This window comes from Herpailurus yagouaroundi, unplaced genomic scaffold (genome assembly GCF_014898765.1).
Source record: "Herpailurus yagouaroundi ecotype Mexico unplaced genomic scaffold, PumYag 196, whole genome shotgun sequence".
NCBI classification, from domain to species: Eukaryota; Metazoa; Chordata; class Mammalia; order Carnivora; family Felidae; genus Herpailurus; species Herpailurus yagouaroundi.
The window spans coordinates 2308923-2328970 of NW_024412427.1; the positions used below are offsets into that span (position 1 = coordinate 2308923).

General features: G+C 42.3%; 1 protein-coding gene across 1 annotated transcript in view; it reads right to left on the bottom strand.

Annotated features, from left to right (window-relative positions):
• STK4 (serine/threonine kinase 4) overlaps positions 1-13211 on the bottom strand; it is a 94459-nt gene extending 81248 nt beyond the window's left edge. The window contains exons 1-3 of the mRNA XM_040446957.1: positions 13115-13211; positions 7362-7442; positions 1079-1207 (exon numbers count right to left, since the gene is read on the bottom strand). Coding sequence (XP_040302891.1) covers positions 1079-1207; positions 7362-7442; positions 13115-13149 — 245 coding nt within the window. The 5' untranslated portion in view covers positions 13150-13211. The remainder of the gene's footprint in view (positions 1-1078; positions 1208-7361; positions 7443-13114) is intronic.
• Positions 13212-20048: the final 6837 nt, after the last annotated feature.

Sequence of the window (20048 nt, forward strand, 5' to 3'; positions counted from 1 at the left end):
TGGGTAACTCAGTCGGTTAAGCATCCGACCTCAGCTCAGGTCATGATCGCACAGTCCGTGAGTTCAAGCCCCGTGCTGGACTCTGTGCTGACAGCTCAGAGTCTGGAGCCTGCTTCAGATTCTGTGTCTCCTTCTCTCTCTGCCCCTCCCCAGCTCTGCTCTGTCTCTCTCCCTCAAAAACAAATAAACATTAAAAAAATTTTTTTAGGGGCGCCTGGGTGGCGCAGTCGGTTAAGCGTCCGACTTCAGCCAGGTCACGATCTCGCGGTCCGTGAGTTCGAGCCCCGCGTCGGGCTCTGGGCGGATGGCTCAGAGCCTGGAGCCTGTTTCCGATTCTGTGTCTCCCTCTCTCTCTGCCCCTCCCGCGTTCATGCTCTGTCTCTCTCTGTCCCAAAAATAAATAAACGTTGAAAAAAAAAAAAAGTGGCTTAAAAAAAATTTTTTAAATAAACAGTAGTGGGGAAACCTGCTCCATCACAGAGACCAACCCATGTTGTCACAGAATTTCAGAGCAAACCACGTGCTTTTCTGTGGTTGCTTGGTGGCCTGACTTCCTGCTTACAACATTTGACAAATCTTAGTTCCTCAAAAATACAATTCTTAACTACTCTGAGCTTGAAGAATTCTTTTTTAAATGTGAAGGAACAGTAATACATAAAAAAAGCATTTTCTTTTTATAGATCTGATATTCCAAGGCTTCTAGAGCTGAAAGTATTTGAATTATCTCTCCTTAGCTATTTCTGCAGACATGTTTTCTCAACAGGAAGTAAAAGAGATCATTATCAGGGGGGAAAAAAAAAAGCCAGCACCACTTTCTGCCTCTTTGCCTCCTCTTCCTAGTTTTGAAAGGGGCTTACTAAGAGAAGAAAAAAAAAAAATCTATCCAGAATAGAAACCATAAAAGTTTAGCTACTAAAACACATTTTTTCATCAGATTTTTTTTGTCTGAAAGGAACATGCATAGTGATTCCACTAAACTCTCTCTTCTGCAAAATATCTAAGGAAATGCATCTGTAGGTGTTAAACTGTAAATAATCCAAAACCATGTCCTCTCCAAAGTAACACCACATGGCTTTACCTGTCACATTGTTGCATTATAGAGATTTCTTTGATTATCTCCTGCAGGTCTGATTCCACAGGAACTTGCTTAATCGCAACAATCTGACCAGTCTCTTTGTGAATAGCCTTGTACACGCTGCCATAGGACCTAAAATTGGGGTAAAGAGAACGTTTGTAAAGGCACAGCAAGACCAGAGATACAAAGTGGTAAAACGCAAGCAACTCATGGTTCTAAATTATACCCCCAATGACTACAACTGCAAAACTGAAACAGCTAAAGTACTTCAGGGAGGAAAAACAACCTGTTAACTTCACATTTAAATAACTGAACGTATCCATATAAAATAATCACTGTTATAGTAGCTACCATGCCTGATGTCTGTCAGAAGCTGTGCATCATCCCAGTTCATCCACACACACACACACACACACACACACACACACACACACACACACACAAAAACAAAAAACAAAGAAGGGGTCATTATCCCTATTTTACAGGAAAAATGTGTAAAGGCCCAGAGGTTATAAGACTTGGTCATCACAAAGGTAAAAAACTAAGTGGTCAGGCCAGGAAGTGAATCTAGGTTTGTGTGAACACAGAGCTCCCAGGGCTCGAACACAGAAACGGACGCCTCTGTGCTCGTGTTCACTCCAGTCCCATGAGGTCTTTCCGTCCTTGCTCCTCTCACTCACAATAATACTTAAAACATTATGGAAACTAATTAAAAATCTCAGGCCCTTCAAAGGCTAGTATCAGATGAACGGAGCACATATAAAGCCATTTACTCATGCCCCCTTACAAGATTATTATCGAAATAAATAAAAAGTGTATATGTCGGTTCAATTTGGGGGTGAAAAGAGCATGGGATTTAGAATCGAAAGACCTAGGATTTGAGCCCTATCCCCCACTACATATTAACCATCATTTACATACACATTAACCTTCTTGTGCCTCAATTTCCTCACCTGTAAAATGACAATACAAACTACAAGACAATTGTGGTGGTCAAATGACATACCATCATCACCTTGCATGGATTACATTTTTACCGGAAACCTCGACGGCTGTCACTGAAAACACAATGAGTAAGACATCCATGGGGCGCCTGGGTGGCGCAGTCGGTTAAGCGTCCGACTTCAGCCAGGTCACGATCTCGCGGTCCGTGGGTTCGAGCCCCGCGTCAGGCTCTGGGCTGATGGCTCGGAGCCTGGAGACTGTTTCCGATTCTGTGTCTCCCTCTCTCTCTGCCCCTCCCCCGTTCATGCTCTGTCTCTCTCTGTCCCAAAAATAAAATAAACGTTGAAAACAAAAAAAAATTTAAAAAGACATCCTTCCTATTTCCCAAACCCACCTGTTTCTTCACACTGTCTTGGTGAAAAAACATCAACATCACAGGGCCACCTGATCTAGCAAAGTAGCTGAATGCTCTAGCTGCCAAAAGACACTTGGGAACCATTTCAATGTGAAAGTAAATAAAACTTAAAAAAAAAAAAAAAAGTCTATGCAGAACACACAAAAAATTTCCATTCCATCAGAATCCCTTATATTGTCAAACTAGTATAATAATCCTTAAATGTTACTTTTTTTTTTTTTTTTTTTTTTTTGCCAGAGAAAGGCAACCATTGACCCTGTGTGGAAGCCTGACTGCTGCTTCTTTTTCCTCACAGTTAAACTTTTGATTCATTAGGGTGGTGAAGGCTTGGTCCCAGGGGATAAAACATGGTGGTCCAAGCACTCAGCATTCCTATTTCTTCTGCTGGTGACTGAAGTAGTAATAAGCACATGACCTAGCTCTGGCCAATGAAATTTGAGGGGAATTCTGTAGAAGGGATTCTGGGAGACACTTTCTTCCTTGACAAATCAGATGGTAGCACACAAGAAGGCCCATTTTTACTCGCCACTTCCTTTCCTACTTTGATTACTATTACATAAGGCATGATGCTGGAAAGTAATGTAGCCATCTTGAAATAGAGAACTACACAAATAGCTAACCCATTATCAAGCCAATCAACCATTCTGGAATCTTTCACCCCAGATTTATTATTACTTAGTTATTAAATGCCCTTATTGGTTAGCCATTGCTAGTTGGGTATTCTATTACTTTCATCCAAAGTTATTCTTGATACACTAGGTCCCATATGTATGAAAGTGTCTGTATTTCACCTCCTCTTTGGAATCGGTTGTGCTGGATACAGAGTTCGTAGACAATAGCTTTCCCTCAGCACCTTTTCTGCAGTTTTCCAGCTTCTATTGCTGCCAAGAAGTTGGCTACCATTGGATTATCATTTTTCATAGATAATCTCTCTTTCTATAGTATTCCAGATTTCCTCTTTATCCTTAACATTCTACAATTTTACTATAATATAACTAGGAGTTGCTTTATTTGATACTTCATAAGTTTCTTTGATCTGAAGGCACATGTTTTTCTTCAAGTCTGGAAATTCTCAGCCTTATCTATTTCCTATCTTTTCTACTATCTCCTAGAATTCCTACTGGACCCATACTGCATCTCCTCAATCCACGTTACCCTCTTGATTTCTAACACCATGTTTCTCTGTCCTGCATTTTGTGATCAGTCTCATTTCTATCCTTCAATTCACAAATTCATTCAGCTTGTCTAGTTTACCGCTTATCCAAATTATTGGACCTCCTGAACTTCAATCATTATAGTTTTCATTGTCAAGATTCCCAACTTTAATTTTTCATGGAGCTAACTGTTCATGTTCATAACCAGGTGTTCTTCTTTCAAGGATGTTAGTCTGTCTTCTCTTTTTGAAAATCGAAAACATGTTAAATCCCTTTTGAGATTGCTCCACTATTTCTATTTCCTTGGGTGTGAATTCTCCCATTTGTTAGTTCTGATCATTATTTCATGGCAGATTTCCTTGCAGGAGTTTCCTTTTATCTTCAATAATTTTCCTCTACACAATGCTAACTGCCATGACCAGTTCATGATGCCATGGTGGTTTCATGGTTCTTTTAGCCCCATCATCTAAGCTGTACAACTTAAACTTGGTCCCCCGTTAGGAGTTGGGAGTTGTTGCCTCTCCCAGTTCCTATTGTCCAACAGGCACCTCCACTTTTTCCCCAGGCCACAGGCAAATGATACTTTCTAGTGGTGTTTGGGCAAATTTATTTCAACTTTAGCTCATAGATGGGGAGCCTCATCCATCCCACAGCTTCATGTAGGAAGCCCACCTGCAATCTGCTGACAAGGACAAGGCAAGCTTTCCCCACCCCCGTACTATTACATATCTTTTCCATCCCTGGTCCGTAGCTGGCCATGTGTCCTTTTATCTAAACTTTTAATTTTCATTCATTAGTTTTATCTGTTTGAAATGGAAAGAGAGATCTCTGCATGTGCTCACTCAGCAATCTTGACCAGAACACTCTCTATGCCTCCCTATGCTCCCTTGAGAGCAAGGAATACTCCGAGAGTTCACATAACAATTAAGATTCGTGATTTCCACGTACTTCATTTCCAGTAATCTGAAGAGAATTTAGAAGGCTTCAGCAATTGTTCGCACTTTTAGGCCAGTTCCATAAGACCAGATTCCCTACCACAAAACTACAGTGAATTTTAACTGGCAGAGAACAAAAATGGTGGGGAAGTAGGGGTTTCATACAAGCCATACAAGGCAAGGATCAATTTGGAAAAAAAAAAATAATACAGTGTCTGAAGCCAAAGTAACTTGATACAAGTCTTAACAATACCACTCACTAGCTATGAAACCATGGGCAAGATGTTTTTGTTACTACCCGCTGATAAAAACTTCAATGAGTCAAGGCGTAAAACTTTTAAGTATAACAGAAGGACAAAAGGTGCTAGGCTGGCACTCAAAACACTTTCCAAGCATGGTCCACTCATTCTGGTCTGGAGCTTTGGCTCTACTCTGCCACAGATCCACAGCGTTTCTTCCATACACAGAAGGACCACGGCCTCCAGAATCCATACAGTCCGTCAGCCAGAGCTCATTTCACAAGACACAAGTCAGTGAGTGTTCACAGTCTATTTGTTTTCCAGAACAATTTAAGGATGGCATGGCAGTTTGTGTTTAGACAGAAAAGGGCAGCTAAGGTCTTCCTTTAGGATTCTGTTAGTTAAATGAAACTTGTTCAGGTTCATTCAGCTATGATGACAGAAATCCAAGCATCTGTGGTATCACTTAAAAGAACAATACGGTGATAGCACGGGGAGAAAGATCTGAAGCTTTAGGCCAATTTTCTTGCTGGTTATATCTCTATAGGGAAATTTCCAAGTTCCTCAATGAAGACATGCATAGGTCTAAAAGACAATTAAAAACAATCGTAATTAGCTTAGTTTTCCCTTACGCTACATTCCTGATATATTCTCTGTCTGTAGTTTTCTTCTGGCGTTCCCCAAACCCAATCAACCCAAACAGAGCTCCCTTCAAGAACACCTAAATATACTGGAAGAGTTAAGATTAACTTTAATTTGACATGGTAAGGTCTGAAAAATGCTTCAGTTGGTAGACATAAAAATAAAATAATCATGGTTGCCACTTATTGAGGACTTACTCTGTGACAAGCACCATACTCAGTACTCAGTACTTTACCCCCATTACCTCATATAATACTTGACTTAACCCAAATGAGGGAGATACTAATGTCTGCACTTTATAGCTGAAGTTTCCGAAGCTTCAAAATATTAAATAATTTGCTCAAGCTCACTCGTTTATTGTGACTAAAAAACAGTAGAGCAAGAGTTTTAACGCAGCTCTAATTTCAGAGTCCACACCTTTACGACTGTAACACATTTCGATTAAAACTGAAAGAAACAAGTTACTTACATATTCAGTTATGCCTACCATGTTTACCTTATTCAAAGCACAACCTGTCAGCACTGTTAGATTAAGGGCTTTGGACTCATTTCCTTGAGGAAAAGAGCAAGGATACCAAGCTAAAGCTGAAAAGGGCAGGCAAGAGATGTAGAGGGACTTCATTTTTCCATACCTTTAAGGATGCCAAGTCAACTTGCAGTCTTCAGATTCATCTTGTACTTGTCTTTTCACAGCACAGCTGGTGTCCCCTTTTACTTCCCTTCTCTGCTTGATGTCTTGTTTGATTCCAAAGAGTATTTCTCCAACTTACAAAGAGATGACTAATGTTTTTTACAAGGAGGCAATCCATGAAAACCTATGCCATGTAATCCACGATCAGGTTTAACATTATTGCTGACCTATATTAGACATAAATAACACTAAACTCCAAAATAAAATATGGAAGACTTGATTTCAAGAAGCACACAGTACTTAAACAGACATTTTTAAAAGCTAATGTTTCAAGTCTTCTATTGAACTAAAATCACTCTCAAGAGACTGAACACACACACACACACACACACACACACACACACACACACACACACACCTGCTTATTTATGCAGAAACTGTCACTGGAGGATACACAAAAAAAAAACCACTATACTGATTGCTACTGGGTGGCTGAGAGATAGAAGTAGAATGTGGATTTTCCTCATTGTATACACTCCTTTGCTTTTGAATTCTGAATCCTATGAATTGATTACCTATTCAAAAATTAACAACATAATAAAAAATGTCTCTCACATTTTAATATCTGGTCATTACAGAAAAAGAAATAAATAGGTTAAGGGTACAATGAAAAGGATATGTAAAGGTATAAAAAATTATGCTGTAACCTTTATTGCATCATGAAAGTCAATGACAGCCACTATCCACTACTAATTACCATTTCAGCAGTATTTTATAAACCCATTCACATATCTGGGTTTTAAGAAGACAACTCGTTCCCAACCTGGGATTTTCAATCTATTGGAAGTTATAAAGGTAGTCACAGTCCCTGATTTACTATATTTCACAAAGCTACACTAACCAAAATGCTGAATTCCATTTTTTTATTGAAACAAGTTATTGCATGTTGATCGGAAACTACGAACAGCAAATAAAAATGTACGATCAACAAAAATTCTTGAAGTATAAGCTAGTTAGTGCTGTTACATACATAAAATCACGTAACCCATGGATTCTATAAGAGAGAAAGTAATGGATGCCATTGGTGTGAAAGAAACCAGAAATCAATGAATCTGTCTACAATGGTGACGGGGAGAGAGAGGAAAAGGGCATTTCAAGCTGTAAGGTGACCTTCCTCCCGACCCAGAGCAGTGCCATACACAACATTTCTGTCCCTCCTCCTCAGGTGTATGAACTATTGACATGAGAAAGGTGCAGCTACTTCCAGTGTTAGGGGAAGAAAAAGACTGGGACCTACTGTCCACCTGTTTGTTCTGTATACTTACCCTTCTCCAAGTTTCTCTAAGACATCAAATACTTCTTCCGGCTGTTTAGTTAAACTATCTTCATCCAACTTTTTCAGCTGCCTGTGAATGAAGAAATAAAAACATAAAATACATTTTATTTACCAGCAACTAGACCACAAAATACGTTATTTATATTAAAATTAGCATCTTAGGGATTTCTCTACAAAGCCTTCACTAGTGAACATGAAAGGCAAGCTAAGAGACTTTTTTTTAAGTTATTTATTTATTTATTTAAGTAATCGCTACACCCAGCGTGGGGCTCGAACTCACGACCCTGAGATCAAGAGTCGCATGCTCTTTTGACTGAGCCAGCCAGACACCCCGAGCTAAAAGACGTTTAAGGGATGCTGAAGGGCGGCTCTATGGCAGTGCTGCACGTGTTCTGGCTCCCTCTGATGAGCATAATCAGGACCAGAGGGTAGACAGCTACCAAGAGTCAGATTTCAGTTCAACAGGTATAAGAAACTTTCTAACAGTAAAAGTTGTTCTGAAATGGTTTAGACAGCCTTAAGAAGCCCCTAGTTCCCCATCATTGGAGAATTTAAACAGAAAATGAATCATCATGTGGCTAAAATGCTACAGAGTGGGTTCAAGCGTTAGAGGGAACCTTTAAATCCATTTAAATCTTGAGATGCCATGAATTAAAATGGCATAACTATCTCTTCAAAAAAGATGTTTAATGTAAGGTTAACTGTGAATTGAAATATGGTCTCAGCCCGGAGGCCAAGGAAGACAGAGTCTCTCACCCTTCATTAGCAAGATTTTGGCAATTTGGTCAAAACATAGAGATTCTACAGGTATCACAGAAACAGAAAGGGGAAGGTATACACTTAGACATGATCAAAAGTGAAAAATAACTACGCAGCTAGGAATTTCAAATAGTCTCTCAGGGACTCTTCCTGAGGAGCAGTGTACCTCCGATGAGTCCCAAAAATCAAAGACATATGGGTGCTTATAACTTCCAGATAATTTTTCAGACTATGCCAGACATTGTAAATAACAAACACAGGAGGTTAAAAATTAACAGTATTTTCTTAAAACTCTGAGACCTCTGGGGGCGTCTGGGTGGCTCGGTCGGTTAAGCGTCCGACTTTGGCTCAGGTCACGATCTCATGGTCCGTGGGTTCGAGCCCCGCGTCGGGCTCTGTGCTGACGGCTCAGAGCCTGGAGCCTGTTTCAGATTCTGTGTCTCCCTCTCTCTGTGACCCTCCCCTGTTCATGCTCTGTCTCTCTCTGTCTCAAAAATAATAAACGTTAAAAAAAAAAATTAAAAATAAATAAATAAATAAATAAATAAAACTCTGAGACCTCTGAAAATTATTAATGGGCTTAAGGAAGAAGCTTGCCAAGGAATATCTGTGTGTGTATACGTGTGCATCTTCTACACAATGGCTTCCTGAAACTACAAAAGACAACAAAGAAAAGACAGCTCAGGAAACGGTGAAATATGGAAGTAGTAACACTAGAGATTTCTTTGTAGAGAGAAGGTTCAAACTAGCTGGACAATACCAATTTTTACATGAAAAGACTTGAATTACACATGCATGCGTGTGTGCGCGCGCACACACACACACACACACACACACACACACACACACACCTTCCCGGAAAAAATAGCAAAACCAAAAGAAAAGACAAAAAAGAAATCCCTGAACACGTCAAGTGTATCCACCCATAACCACTGATCTCTAAAGGACAATCTTTTATAATTCTGTAAATGTCAAGACTATGTACTAGAGAAATGGAGAAATGCTCCACGTCAGTAATTGCCACAACTTGAAAATTAACAAAATGACCACCGCGACCTTTGAAAATCAAAAGGTCCTAAATATTAAATTCCAATGACATCATAAAAACTAGCTTCAAAACAAAAAGGGCTGAAGTGAAACTCCTCTTAAAGTTCAGAAGCAACATGTCTATGAACTCAGAAGTTAGAAAGAACATCGCATAAACCAAGGGAGGCGGGAGGCAGGGGGCGGGGAAGCACTGAATTTATAACTGTATAAACAATGGACAATACCTCATTTTTCAAGTATAATTAAACAGCTTATATAAAGGAAGATCAAATGTGTTCCTCTGCAGTGTTGACTTTGTGGTCTGCAAAAAAACAAAACTCACGATTTCAACTACTCTGAGACCACAACATAACAAAGGAAACTGCCACTGCCGTGACAGAAACAGCTGCAAGCGCCTGATAATCCTCTGACAGAAGAACTTTCTATACCTGCTCAGGCAGTTCTCTGAAACAATCGAAGTGGGGTGTTTGTTTGATTTTGATCTGGGCTTAAACATCTTTATTTCTCTGGTGCCTCACAACCCAGAAGTGGTCGATAAATATTTCCTAAATTGATCAATGAACGTCATGATGGGAATCCTAAGCTTTTACCAGGAATCCTTGCGAGTTTTCAAAAGAATAGAATTCCACCCTAAAAAGGGTTAGCAGGTTATCAACGATTAAGATTGCTATGGAAAATCTTTTGGTAAGTGACTCTTAATGACATTTATACCATAAATTTTCATGGAAGAAGCACAAAACAGCCCCGACTGATGATTCAGCTCTCAGCTGGGACTTCCCCAAGTCATAGGTAGTTTCATTGCTTGCTCATAAAAGAACAGGCCTGGCCAACACAGCCTCCATGGACCAAACACCGGCAGATGCTCCTCTCCTAAGTCAGATGGCCACATGGACAGCCAAGCATCCCAGAAATGCTCTCTGCATCCTCCACCACGCTATTATTATCTGACACCAATTCACTTTTTTAAAAATCATAAACTCCTACATAAGCCATCAACTTTAATCTCTCATCACTCAGTCACACACAAATGAACGCAGAGAGGATTTCCTGCATTGAGACTGCAATCCCTTGTTGGGAACACATGCCAACCGAATCTCTGACAAGACACCTGTACCTTTCCAAACACAAACAAGGGTGTTTAAGAAATAGTTATTCACAAGTCTGGCTAATTCTGAAGCCTCTTTCTCCCATCTTAGAACTCTTGTAAGGTTCGTTTTATTAATGTCTACTTATCCCTCTTTCCACTCAGAATTTGATAATGGTTACAACAAATGTGTAAGATAAATTGATGACTTTTTTAATGATCATAAAAATCAGTATGTTCTCCCTCCCCAAATTCATATGTTGAAGTCCTAAATGCCAAGACCTCAGAATGTGACTTTATTTGGAGACAGGGCCTTTAAAGAGGTAATAAAGGTAAAATGAGGTCACATAGGTGGGCCCTAATTCAATAAGACTGGTGTCCTTATAGGAGGTAAGGACACAGATAGGAACAGAGGGAAGACCATGTGAAGGCACAAGAAGGAGACAGCCATCTACAAGCCAGGGAGACAGGCCTCAAGGAAACAGCCCTACTGACACCCTGATCTCAGACTTCTAGCCTCCAGAACTATAAGAAAATAAATTTCTGCCATTTCAATCACCCAGTGTGTGAAACGGACATGGCAGTCCTAACAAATAATAAAGTTCATCTGCTGATGAGGTTCACCTAAGATGAGCAATTCATTCAAGAATTCAGCCCTGCAGGGGCGCCTGGGTTGCTCAGTTGGTTGAGCATCCGGGCTCAGGTCACAATCCCACAGTTTGTGGGTTTGAGGCCCGTGTCGGGCTCTGTGCTGACAGCTCGGAGCCCGGAGCCTGATTCCGATTCTGTGTCTCCCTCTCACTCTGCCCCTCCCCTGCTCGCACTCTGTCTCTGTCTCTCAAAAATAAATAAATGGTAAAAAAAAAAAAAAAAAAAAAAAAAAAAAAAAAAAAAAAAAAAAAAAAGAATTCAGCCCTGCAGTGCTCTCCTCTTGCACATTTCATAAATTTCTGAAAATCCAAAAGGTGCGGGAATGAGTGTGCCAAAATGCACAAAGGTTGACTCTTTTGCCCAAGCTAATATAACACAAGGCAAAGGTAGAAACAAAACTCAGATTCCTAATCCTCTTTTCAATTAAACCAAGACCTCGGAAGAACAATGAATATATTTCAGAAAGAAATATAACCCGTGTACATTTATAACTGGATCACTATGGTGCTTCAGCAAATACTTGCTAACATACACAGGCCCTGTGGAACCGGGATCCTTCCACAGAGGCATCAGACTGAGGCAGTTAAGAGCATGGACTTTGGACCCGATCGCCTGGTTTAAAATCCCAGGTCTGCCCCTTACTAACTGTGGAACCTCCCACAAATCACTTAAACTCTTTGTGCCTCAGTTTAATCACCTGTGAAACAAATATGGAGATAACCACCTCAGAGGGTTGTTGTGACAATCAAAAGAGTCATAAGAAGTTGAATCACGTGAAATTACCATTTTTATAGGTCAATTTCATGAGGCTCATCAGGAGACATGGAAAGCACTGGGAAGGTGTCTGGCTCCCAGTAAGTGCCGTTTGGGTAAGAATCATTATTATTTCCGTCTCAGCACACTAGAGTGGGGTGATTATGAGTCCACCCCAACCAGCTATTTGCCTTCCGCAGTGTTTGCGTACTTCAAACAAACACCAAGTGTGCAGCCCAGGCTGCCAATCCCTTCCCTTCACCTCTCCTTTGCCCCACACTCCCACACACAGAACACTTCCTACTTTAGTGCTCATTCTGCTGCAGGAAGTCAGAGGTCTCTGTGAAATAGAAGCTAACTACACTGCACCCCAGAGAAGCATGACTCCCTTGATCTCTGCACTCTACTTTTCTCCAGATGTGGCAGACTGACATAAGATCCTGGTGTCCACAGAGCAAATCAATGATACAACTATAACCAGCCCAAGAGTTCAGACTTTCTAGGATCTGCTACCTCCCCGATCTTGACTTAAAACAATTCCAGGTAGTAGTAGGATCTGGAGCTGATACAAAACAATAGAGGCCTGAAAAGGGCCCAGTCTGGTCAGGTCACGACCCAGACCTGGAGCAAAGAAGGAAATACACAGAGCTGTGTCGCAACTCTTCTGGGCCTCAATTTGCCCATCTTGAAAACCTCCTCTTATTTCCTTATTTCCTTCCCAATGGCAGATTTGAAAAGCTGAGGAGAACATGAGGAAGGCTAGGAAGGCACTGGGCATCAGGAATGAAAGATGCCATCATCATCCTAGAGTGGGGACACTATCCAGCAAATCTTCCTAAATGCTACCCTCCACAAAGCCTTCCCTTGCTGGACCTTCAACCTTTCTCGGCACGCCTTCCGCCTTAGGCGCAAAGCTTTCCCCCTCAACAGATCCTCCCCACTGCACCCCTCAGGTGGGACCCCTTCCCTTAGAAAGTGCATCCAGCCTTCCTCTGCTTGTTCCTGATCCATACGTTGGACCTCTCTAGGTTCCCATCCTGCGTCAGCATCCTCCACCCCCCACCTCCCCGCTACCTCGATGAATCCCTCCTAGGACAGCCTCCCCGCAAGAGCCCCCGCCTTGAGCAGGTGCTCTCCCTAACTTGTCCCCACGTCCCTCAGTAGCTGCTCCCTTCAGCAGCGCCCCCCTTCCGCCAGGATGTCCCTCCACAGCAAGCGCTCTCCCCAGCCAGCCCCACGTTTATTCCCCCGGGCGCGCGCTCCCCTCTGCCGGACCCCCGCCCGGGAGAGATTTCCCCCACACCCCCCCCCAACTCAGCAGGTGCCCATCAGCCGGGTAGCCTCGCCCCGCGGGTCCACCCCTACGGGGGCGCACCTGGTGCCTCCCCTCTGCGAGTTCCCGCCTTTCCCTCTCCCCACCCCCTGCCTCTTAGCCAGCGGCCCCTTACCGGCGCGGCGGGTTCCTCAGCTGCACCGTCTCCATGGCGCTGCCGGCAGCCGCCCAGACCCGCTCACTGCTCCATCCTCCCCCGGGACCTCCCCGAGCCCGCCCCGCAGACCCTCCCACACTTCCGCTTTCCGCCCCCACCGGAAGCGGCGCGCGCCGCGGGAGCGGGGCGGGGCGGCAGGGACCGGGCTTGAGCCACGTGGTGTGGACTTGAGTCACGTGGCGCTCGGGGCGCGGCCAAGGAACCCGGAGCTCCCTGCGCGAGGCCGGCCTCCGTGGGCCATGCTGCCTCGGTGCAGAGTTCCTGTGAGTTCATTCTGTGCTTACCGAGCTCCGTGTGTGTGGCGCTGTGCTAGGCTCTAGGTACGTAATAGTCAAGATCTAGAGGAGTCCTACCTTTTTCTGCAATTTACGGCGTAGAAAAGATAGTTACTAGACTGGTAGTTAACATAGTGATAAGTGATGATAGACAACTGTGATGTGAGAACCTAACCAACGCCAGTAGGATCAGGAAAACTGAGAAGGCTGGAACGAACGGGCATTCATTCAATATATATCTAGCATCTGCTCTGGGCCAAGCACAGTACTAGGTGCCGCACAGTGAGCAAAATAAAATTTCTGCCCTCATGGACCTTAACATTCAAGTGGGAAAGGCAATAAACGTAAAAACAAACAAACAAAAACAAACTGACTAAAATGAGAGTGTAAGCCATACTAATGTGTTTAAGATTTTACGCACTCAGTCTGGGGCTCCAACTCACAACCCAGAGATCAAGAATCAGATGCTTCACCTACTAAGGCCAGCCAGCTGCCCCTAGTCACACTAATATTTTTTATTTTATTTTATTTTTTAAGTTTTTTTTTTAACGTTTATTTATTATTTTTGGGACAGAGAGAGACAGAGCATGAACGGGGGAGGGGCAGAGAGAGGGAGACACAGAATCGGAAACAGGCTCCAGGCTCCGAGCCATCAGCCCAGAGCCCGACGCGGGGCTCGAACTCACGGACCGCGAGATCGTGACCTGGCTGAAGTCGGACGCTTAACCGACTGCGCCACCCAGGCGCCCCACACACTAATATTTTTTAAAAGAGTAGTTAAGGCAGAGGGAACAGTAAGGACAAAGATTTGTGTTAGAAGTTGCCATGTTTGGAGCAGAATGAATAAGGAAAAGTAGTAGATGACGTAGGAGCTGTGGCCAGAATCAGAGGAAAATGGGCCATGTACAGATACAAAAAATTACTAGAAGTTAGTTAGGTGTACCATTAGCTATCACTATGTAACAGACCACCCCAAAGCCCAATGGTTTAAACAGTTTCCAGCTTTTGGTTATTACAAATAAAAGTTATGATCATTTGTATACAAGTGTTTGTATGGACATACAGATAGGCATACATACATTTCATTTCTCTTGGGTAAATATACAGGTGAGAAATCGCTGTGCCATAGAAGATACATGTTTAATGTGCTAAGAAACTTTTTCAAGGTGATTATACTATTTTTCATTTCTACCAACCATGTATATGAGTTTCAATTGCTCTATATCATGTACACTTGGTATGATCAGTCTTTGCAATTTTGGCCAATCGGATAGGCGTGTAATAATGTCTCATCATTTTTAATTTGCACTTCTGTAAGGACTAATGATGTTGAGCATCTTTTCAAGCGCTTGTCATCTGTATATTTACTGAAGTATCTGTTCAAGCCTTTTGTCCTTCTTAAAACTAGATTGTTTTTCTTACTATTGATTTTTTTTTGAGTTTTTAATATTCTGGATGCATGTCCTTTATCATATACGTGATTTGCAAATATTTTCTGAGGTTTGTATTTTCATTTTCTTAACAGTCTCATTTGAAGAACAGAAATTTTAATTTTTATTAAGTCCAATTAATCAATTTTTTTTCATTTGTGAGTCATACTTTTGATGTCACACCTAAGAAATCTTGAGGAGGAGACCAACCCTGCAAGCTCACTTCCCAGGTTCCCATGTCAGCTGACTTCTGGCTGGTTTCAGTGGAGGGCAGAACTGAGAGAGAAGCCAGACTCTTTCTCTGACTTTTTTGCTTCTGATTAAGTATCCAACAGTAATCTTCTCTTCAGCTCCTCCTAGAGTGGCCTGACATGGCTCCAGCTTCCATTCTGCTGTGGCTTCTGAACTGTGTAAATATCACCATTTCCTTCTTATATCCAAGTCCTAGGCAGAGTAGTTCCTTCCTGCTACTGCTGTCCTTTGGGCTCCCTCACTATTCTCTGTTGGCATCTTGGCTCCTCTGTCATCTATCAAAACAATTCCCTCAATTAAATTCTTTTTTTTATATACAAATCAAAGCCACACTGAGATACCACCTCACACCGGTCAGAGTGGCTACAATGAACAACTCAGGAAACTATAGATGCTGACGAGGATATGGAGAAAAAGGAACCCTCTTGTGCTGTTGGTGGGAATGCAAACTGGTGCAGTCGCTCTGGAAAACGGTGTGGAGTTTCCTCAAAAAATTAGAAATAGACCTACCCTATGGCCCAGCAACAGCACTACTAGGAATTTACCCAAGGGATACAGGAGTGCTGATGCATAGGGTGACATTCACCCCAACGTTTATAGCAGCACTTTCAACAATAGCCAAATTATGGAAAGAGCCTAAATGTCCATAAACTGATGAATGGATAAAGAAGATGTGGTTAATATATACAATGGAATACTACTTGGCAATGAGAAAGAATGAAATCATGCCATTTGCATCAATGTGGATGGAACTGGAGTGTATTATGCTAAGGGAAATAAGTCAGTCAGAGAAAGCCAGATATCATGTGTTTTCACTCATATGTGGATCCTGAGAAACTTAACAGAAGACCATGAGGGAAGAGAAGGGGGAAAAAATAGTTACAAACAGAGGGGCAGGGAAGTGAACCATAAGAGACTCTTAAATACAGAGAACAAACTTAGGGTTGATGGGGGGTGGGGGGGAGGGGAAAATGGGTGATGGGCATTGAGGAGGGCACTCGTTGGGATGAGCACTGGGTGTTGTATGTAAGCCAATTTGACAATAAATTCTATTTAAAAAATAAAATTTTTTAAAATATTTATTTATTTATTTTGAGAGAGTCAGGAGGGAGGGGCAGAGAGGAAGAGGGAGAGAGAGAATTCCAAGCACGCTCTGAACTGTCAGCACGGAGCCCAATGTGGGGCTCAATCCCACAAACTGAGAGATCATGATCCAAGCCAAAATCAAGAGTCAGATACTTAACTGACTGAGCCACCCAGGCGCCCCTTAAATTCTTATTTCAAATCCCTTCTGTAACCCATCTTACTCAGAGTGTGTTTTCAGGTTAGATCATGTTGATACACCTGAGTTGAAAAGCATTCAGAACTGTAAACTGACCAATTACGATGCTGTCTGTACTTCTTTCCCCAAGACTAAGTGGTTTATGATTTGAAATCAGCATATAAAAGTATTGGCTGTGCCTGGCTCTGTTAAATGAAATGTAACATTTTCCTGATTATAACACATCTTTACTCGCCAGTGTCTCTCAACCAAGGAAGGCAAAGATATTTTTTAAAGAAACTATCAATTAACCCTGAAAAGAAGTGTTTAAACAACAATAAAAAAAACTATGTCCAATAATAATGTCTGTGCATATTATTATCTCATTAGGGAGACCATGGCTTTAATATCTATTCCTTCCCCCATTAAAGCTGAATACGTATTAAATATGGCTTTGATGAGATGGTTAACTCAGAGAGATGAAATCTTAATGTCAAAAAGTTACTTCCAGCCAAAAAATAGATAGAACCCAAATGTCCATCAGCTGATGAATGTATAAACAAAATGGACACCCAAAATGCATACAGCGAAATATTATTCAGCCATAAAAAGGAATGAAGTTCTGAGGCACGCTACACCATAGATGAACCTTGAAAACATTGTGGTATGCAAAAGAAGCCAATCACAAAGGATTCATATGGTTCCATTTACATGAAAAGTCCAAAACAGGCAAATCTATCAGAAAGTAGGTTACTTGTTGCCTTAGACTTGGGGGTGAAGGGGTAGATGAATTGGACATGACAACTAAAGGAAGTGGGGTTTCATTTGGGGGTAATAATATTCTAAAATTGATCGTGGTGATGATTGCGCAACTCTGAATACAATAAAAGCCACTGAACTGCACTCAACTTTAAATGGGTGAGTTAGGGGCGCCTGGGTGGCGCAGTCGGTTGAGCGTCCGACTTCAACCAGGTCACGATCTCACGGTCCGTGAGTTCGAGCCCCGCGTCGGGCTCTGGGCTGATGGCTCAGAGCCTGGAGCCTGTTTCCGATTCTGTGTCTCCCTCTCTCTCTACCCCTCGCCCGTTCATGCTCTGTCTCTCTCTGTCCCAAAAATAAAATAAACGTTGAAAAAAAAATTTAAAAAAAAATAAAAATAAAAAAAATAAATGGGTGAGTTATATGCTAGTGAATTATTTCTCAGTAAAGTTGTTTTTATTTTTATTTTTTTCTCATTAAAATTGTTTTAATAATATTTGAGCCTCCAGAAACACTGAGAATGAAAGTTTTTTTCAGGCTTTCTCATAATGCTAAAATCTATGATCTATTTAATACCTGAGAAACACATGTGTTAGGAGTCAAAATGTTTTTTAAGAAGTAAAACCTCAGAATAGTACTTTATTTTCACAGCCTGTTGTTACATACTGTAACTAAATATTAAAAAACAGTATCACATCAAATTCTCTTTTTAGCCTATCTATATAGAAGCAGTTTTGATAGTGCTTCTCATGCGTTTCCACCAAAGTAATCTTAACAGCTAAAAGTTGAAATCTTGGGGCGCCTGGGTGGCTCAGTCGGTTAAGCGTCCGACTTCGGCTCAGGTCATGATCTCACGGTCCGTGGGTTCGGGCCCCACGTCGGGCTCTGTGCTGACAGCTCAGAGCCTAGAGCCTGTTTCAGATTCTGTGTCTCCCTCTTTCTCTGACCCTCCCCTGTTCATGCTCTTTCTCTGTCTCAAAAATAAATAAATGTTAAAAAAAAGATTTTTATTTATTTTTTTATTTTTATTTTGAAAAAAAATTTTTTTTCAACGTTTATTTATTTTTGGGACAGAGAGAGACAGAGCATGAATGGGGGAGGGGCAGAGAGAGAGGGAGACACAGAATCGGAAACAGGCTCCAGGCTCTGAGCCATCAGCCCAGAGCCTGACGCGGGGCTCGAACTCACAGACCGCAAGATCGTGACCTGGCTGAAGTCGGACGCCCAACCGACTGCGCCACCCAGGCGCCCCAATTTTCGTAACCATTTTTAAGCGCAGGTAAATTCACATTGTTGTGCAACAGATCGCTAGAACTTTTTCATCTGCGACACTGAAACTCTACGCATTGAACACGGTCATCTTCCTTTCCTCCCCCTCAGCCCTTGGTTTCCACCTTTCTACTTCGTGTATCCTTGGTTTTGATTAGATACTTCAAATGAGTGAAGTCCTGTGGTATTTGTCTTTTGGGACTGGCTTATTTTGCTTAGCAGAATGGCCTCGAGGACGTTGCAATCGGTGTTGTAGCATGTAACAGAATTTCTTACTAACTTTTTAAGGCCATATAATTGCCATTGTGTGGATATTTCACATTTTCTTTATCCAGATGTAAACAAGGCCTGTCTGATCGCGATTAGGACTGCAAAGAAGACAAATACAGTGATGTGGTAAGGCAGGAGACTGGGGAGCTCCTTTAGAGTGGAAGGTCAAGGACAGCTTTGAAGCAGTGACATTTGAAGTGACGTCTGAATGATGAGAAGAAGCCAGGTGCACAAACTTTTGGGTGCTGCGTGTTCCAGGTGGAGGAACTGTTCATTCCAAGGGCCCCAGATGAATAAGCACGGTGTGTTCCAGGCGCCACAGCGTATAGTGAGCTGTGGAAGAACAGGAAGTGTTGAGGGCAGTTTGAGCGGCAGAGACTTACTGGCCTTATTTTACACAATAGGCTGTGGTAAGGAGTTTGGATTTTATTCCCTGATGGGAGGCTACTGGGAAGTTTTGCTTTAAATAGAGGTGTAGCATGGGCACCTGGGTGGCTCAGTCGGTTAAGCGTCCGACTTCGGCTCAGGTCATGATCTCACAGTCCGTGGGTTCGGGCCCCGCGTCGGGCTCTGTGCTGACAGCTCAGAGCCTGGAGCCTGCTTCCGATTCTTTGTCTCCTTCTCTCTCTGCCCCTTCCCTGCTCGTTCTCGGTCTCTTTTTCTCTCTCAAAAATAAACACTTAAAAATAACTTTTAATAGAGGTATAGCTTGTCCTTGTCCATTCTCCCAACCTCCAGCTCATGGGTGAGACACTTTGGAGGAGTGGGGAGCCTCATTCTACCAACCACAGCCCGTTGCCCCAAACCTCTTCTCCAAAAGTGTCTTACCCGCGAGCCCTCATTTTCTGTAGGACCAATTTCCCTATGTCTTCCTCCTCTCCCTTTCTTGGCTGGTATTGGTTGAGTGCTTTGCTGTGTGCCTGACATTACCGACGTCAATTCTTTGATCTTCATACAAACCTGTGGATAAGATACTTTCTAGATGAGGAGTCCAGAAGAATTACACAATAAAGACATGTCAGAGGCAGGATTTGAATATGGGTCTGATTCGCAAGTCCAAGTTTTGAGTCACTTTGCTAGACTTCTCCCCAAATCTTCTCCAAATTCCAGTCTTTCTTGTTTGAACTTTTGCAGTTTGAAGCCACTCGTTTGCCCACCTCTTATTCTTCTAGAACACTCCTTTTTAGGCCCACCTTCTCATCTCAGCGTCACTTGATGAAGTCACGGATGAATCTGTGAGACTGCTATTTCTGCCTTTTTCTTTCATCCTACTCCAGCCGGCCTGGAAAAAAACTGGTGCTTTTGTGTGGATTTATTCTGGATCCTTAGAAGGGCCTAGTGTCTGGATTTAGTAGGGGACCAGCGTTTGGTTCTGA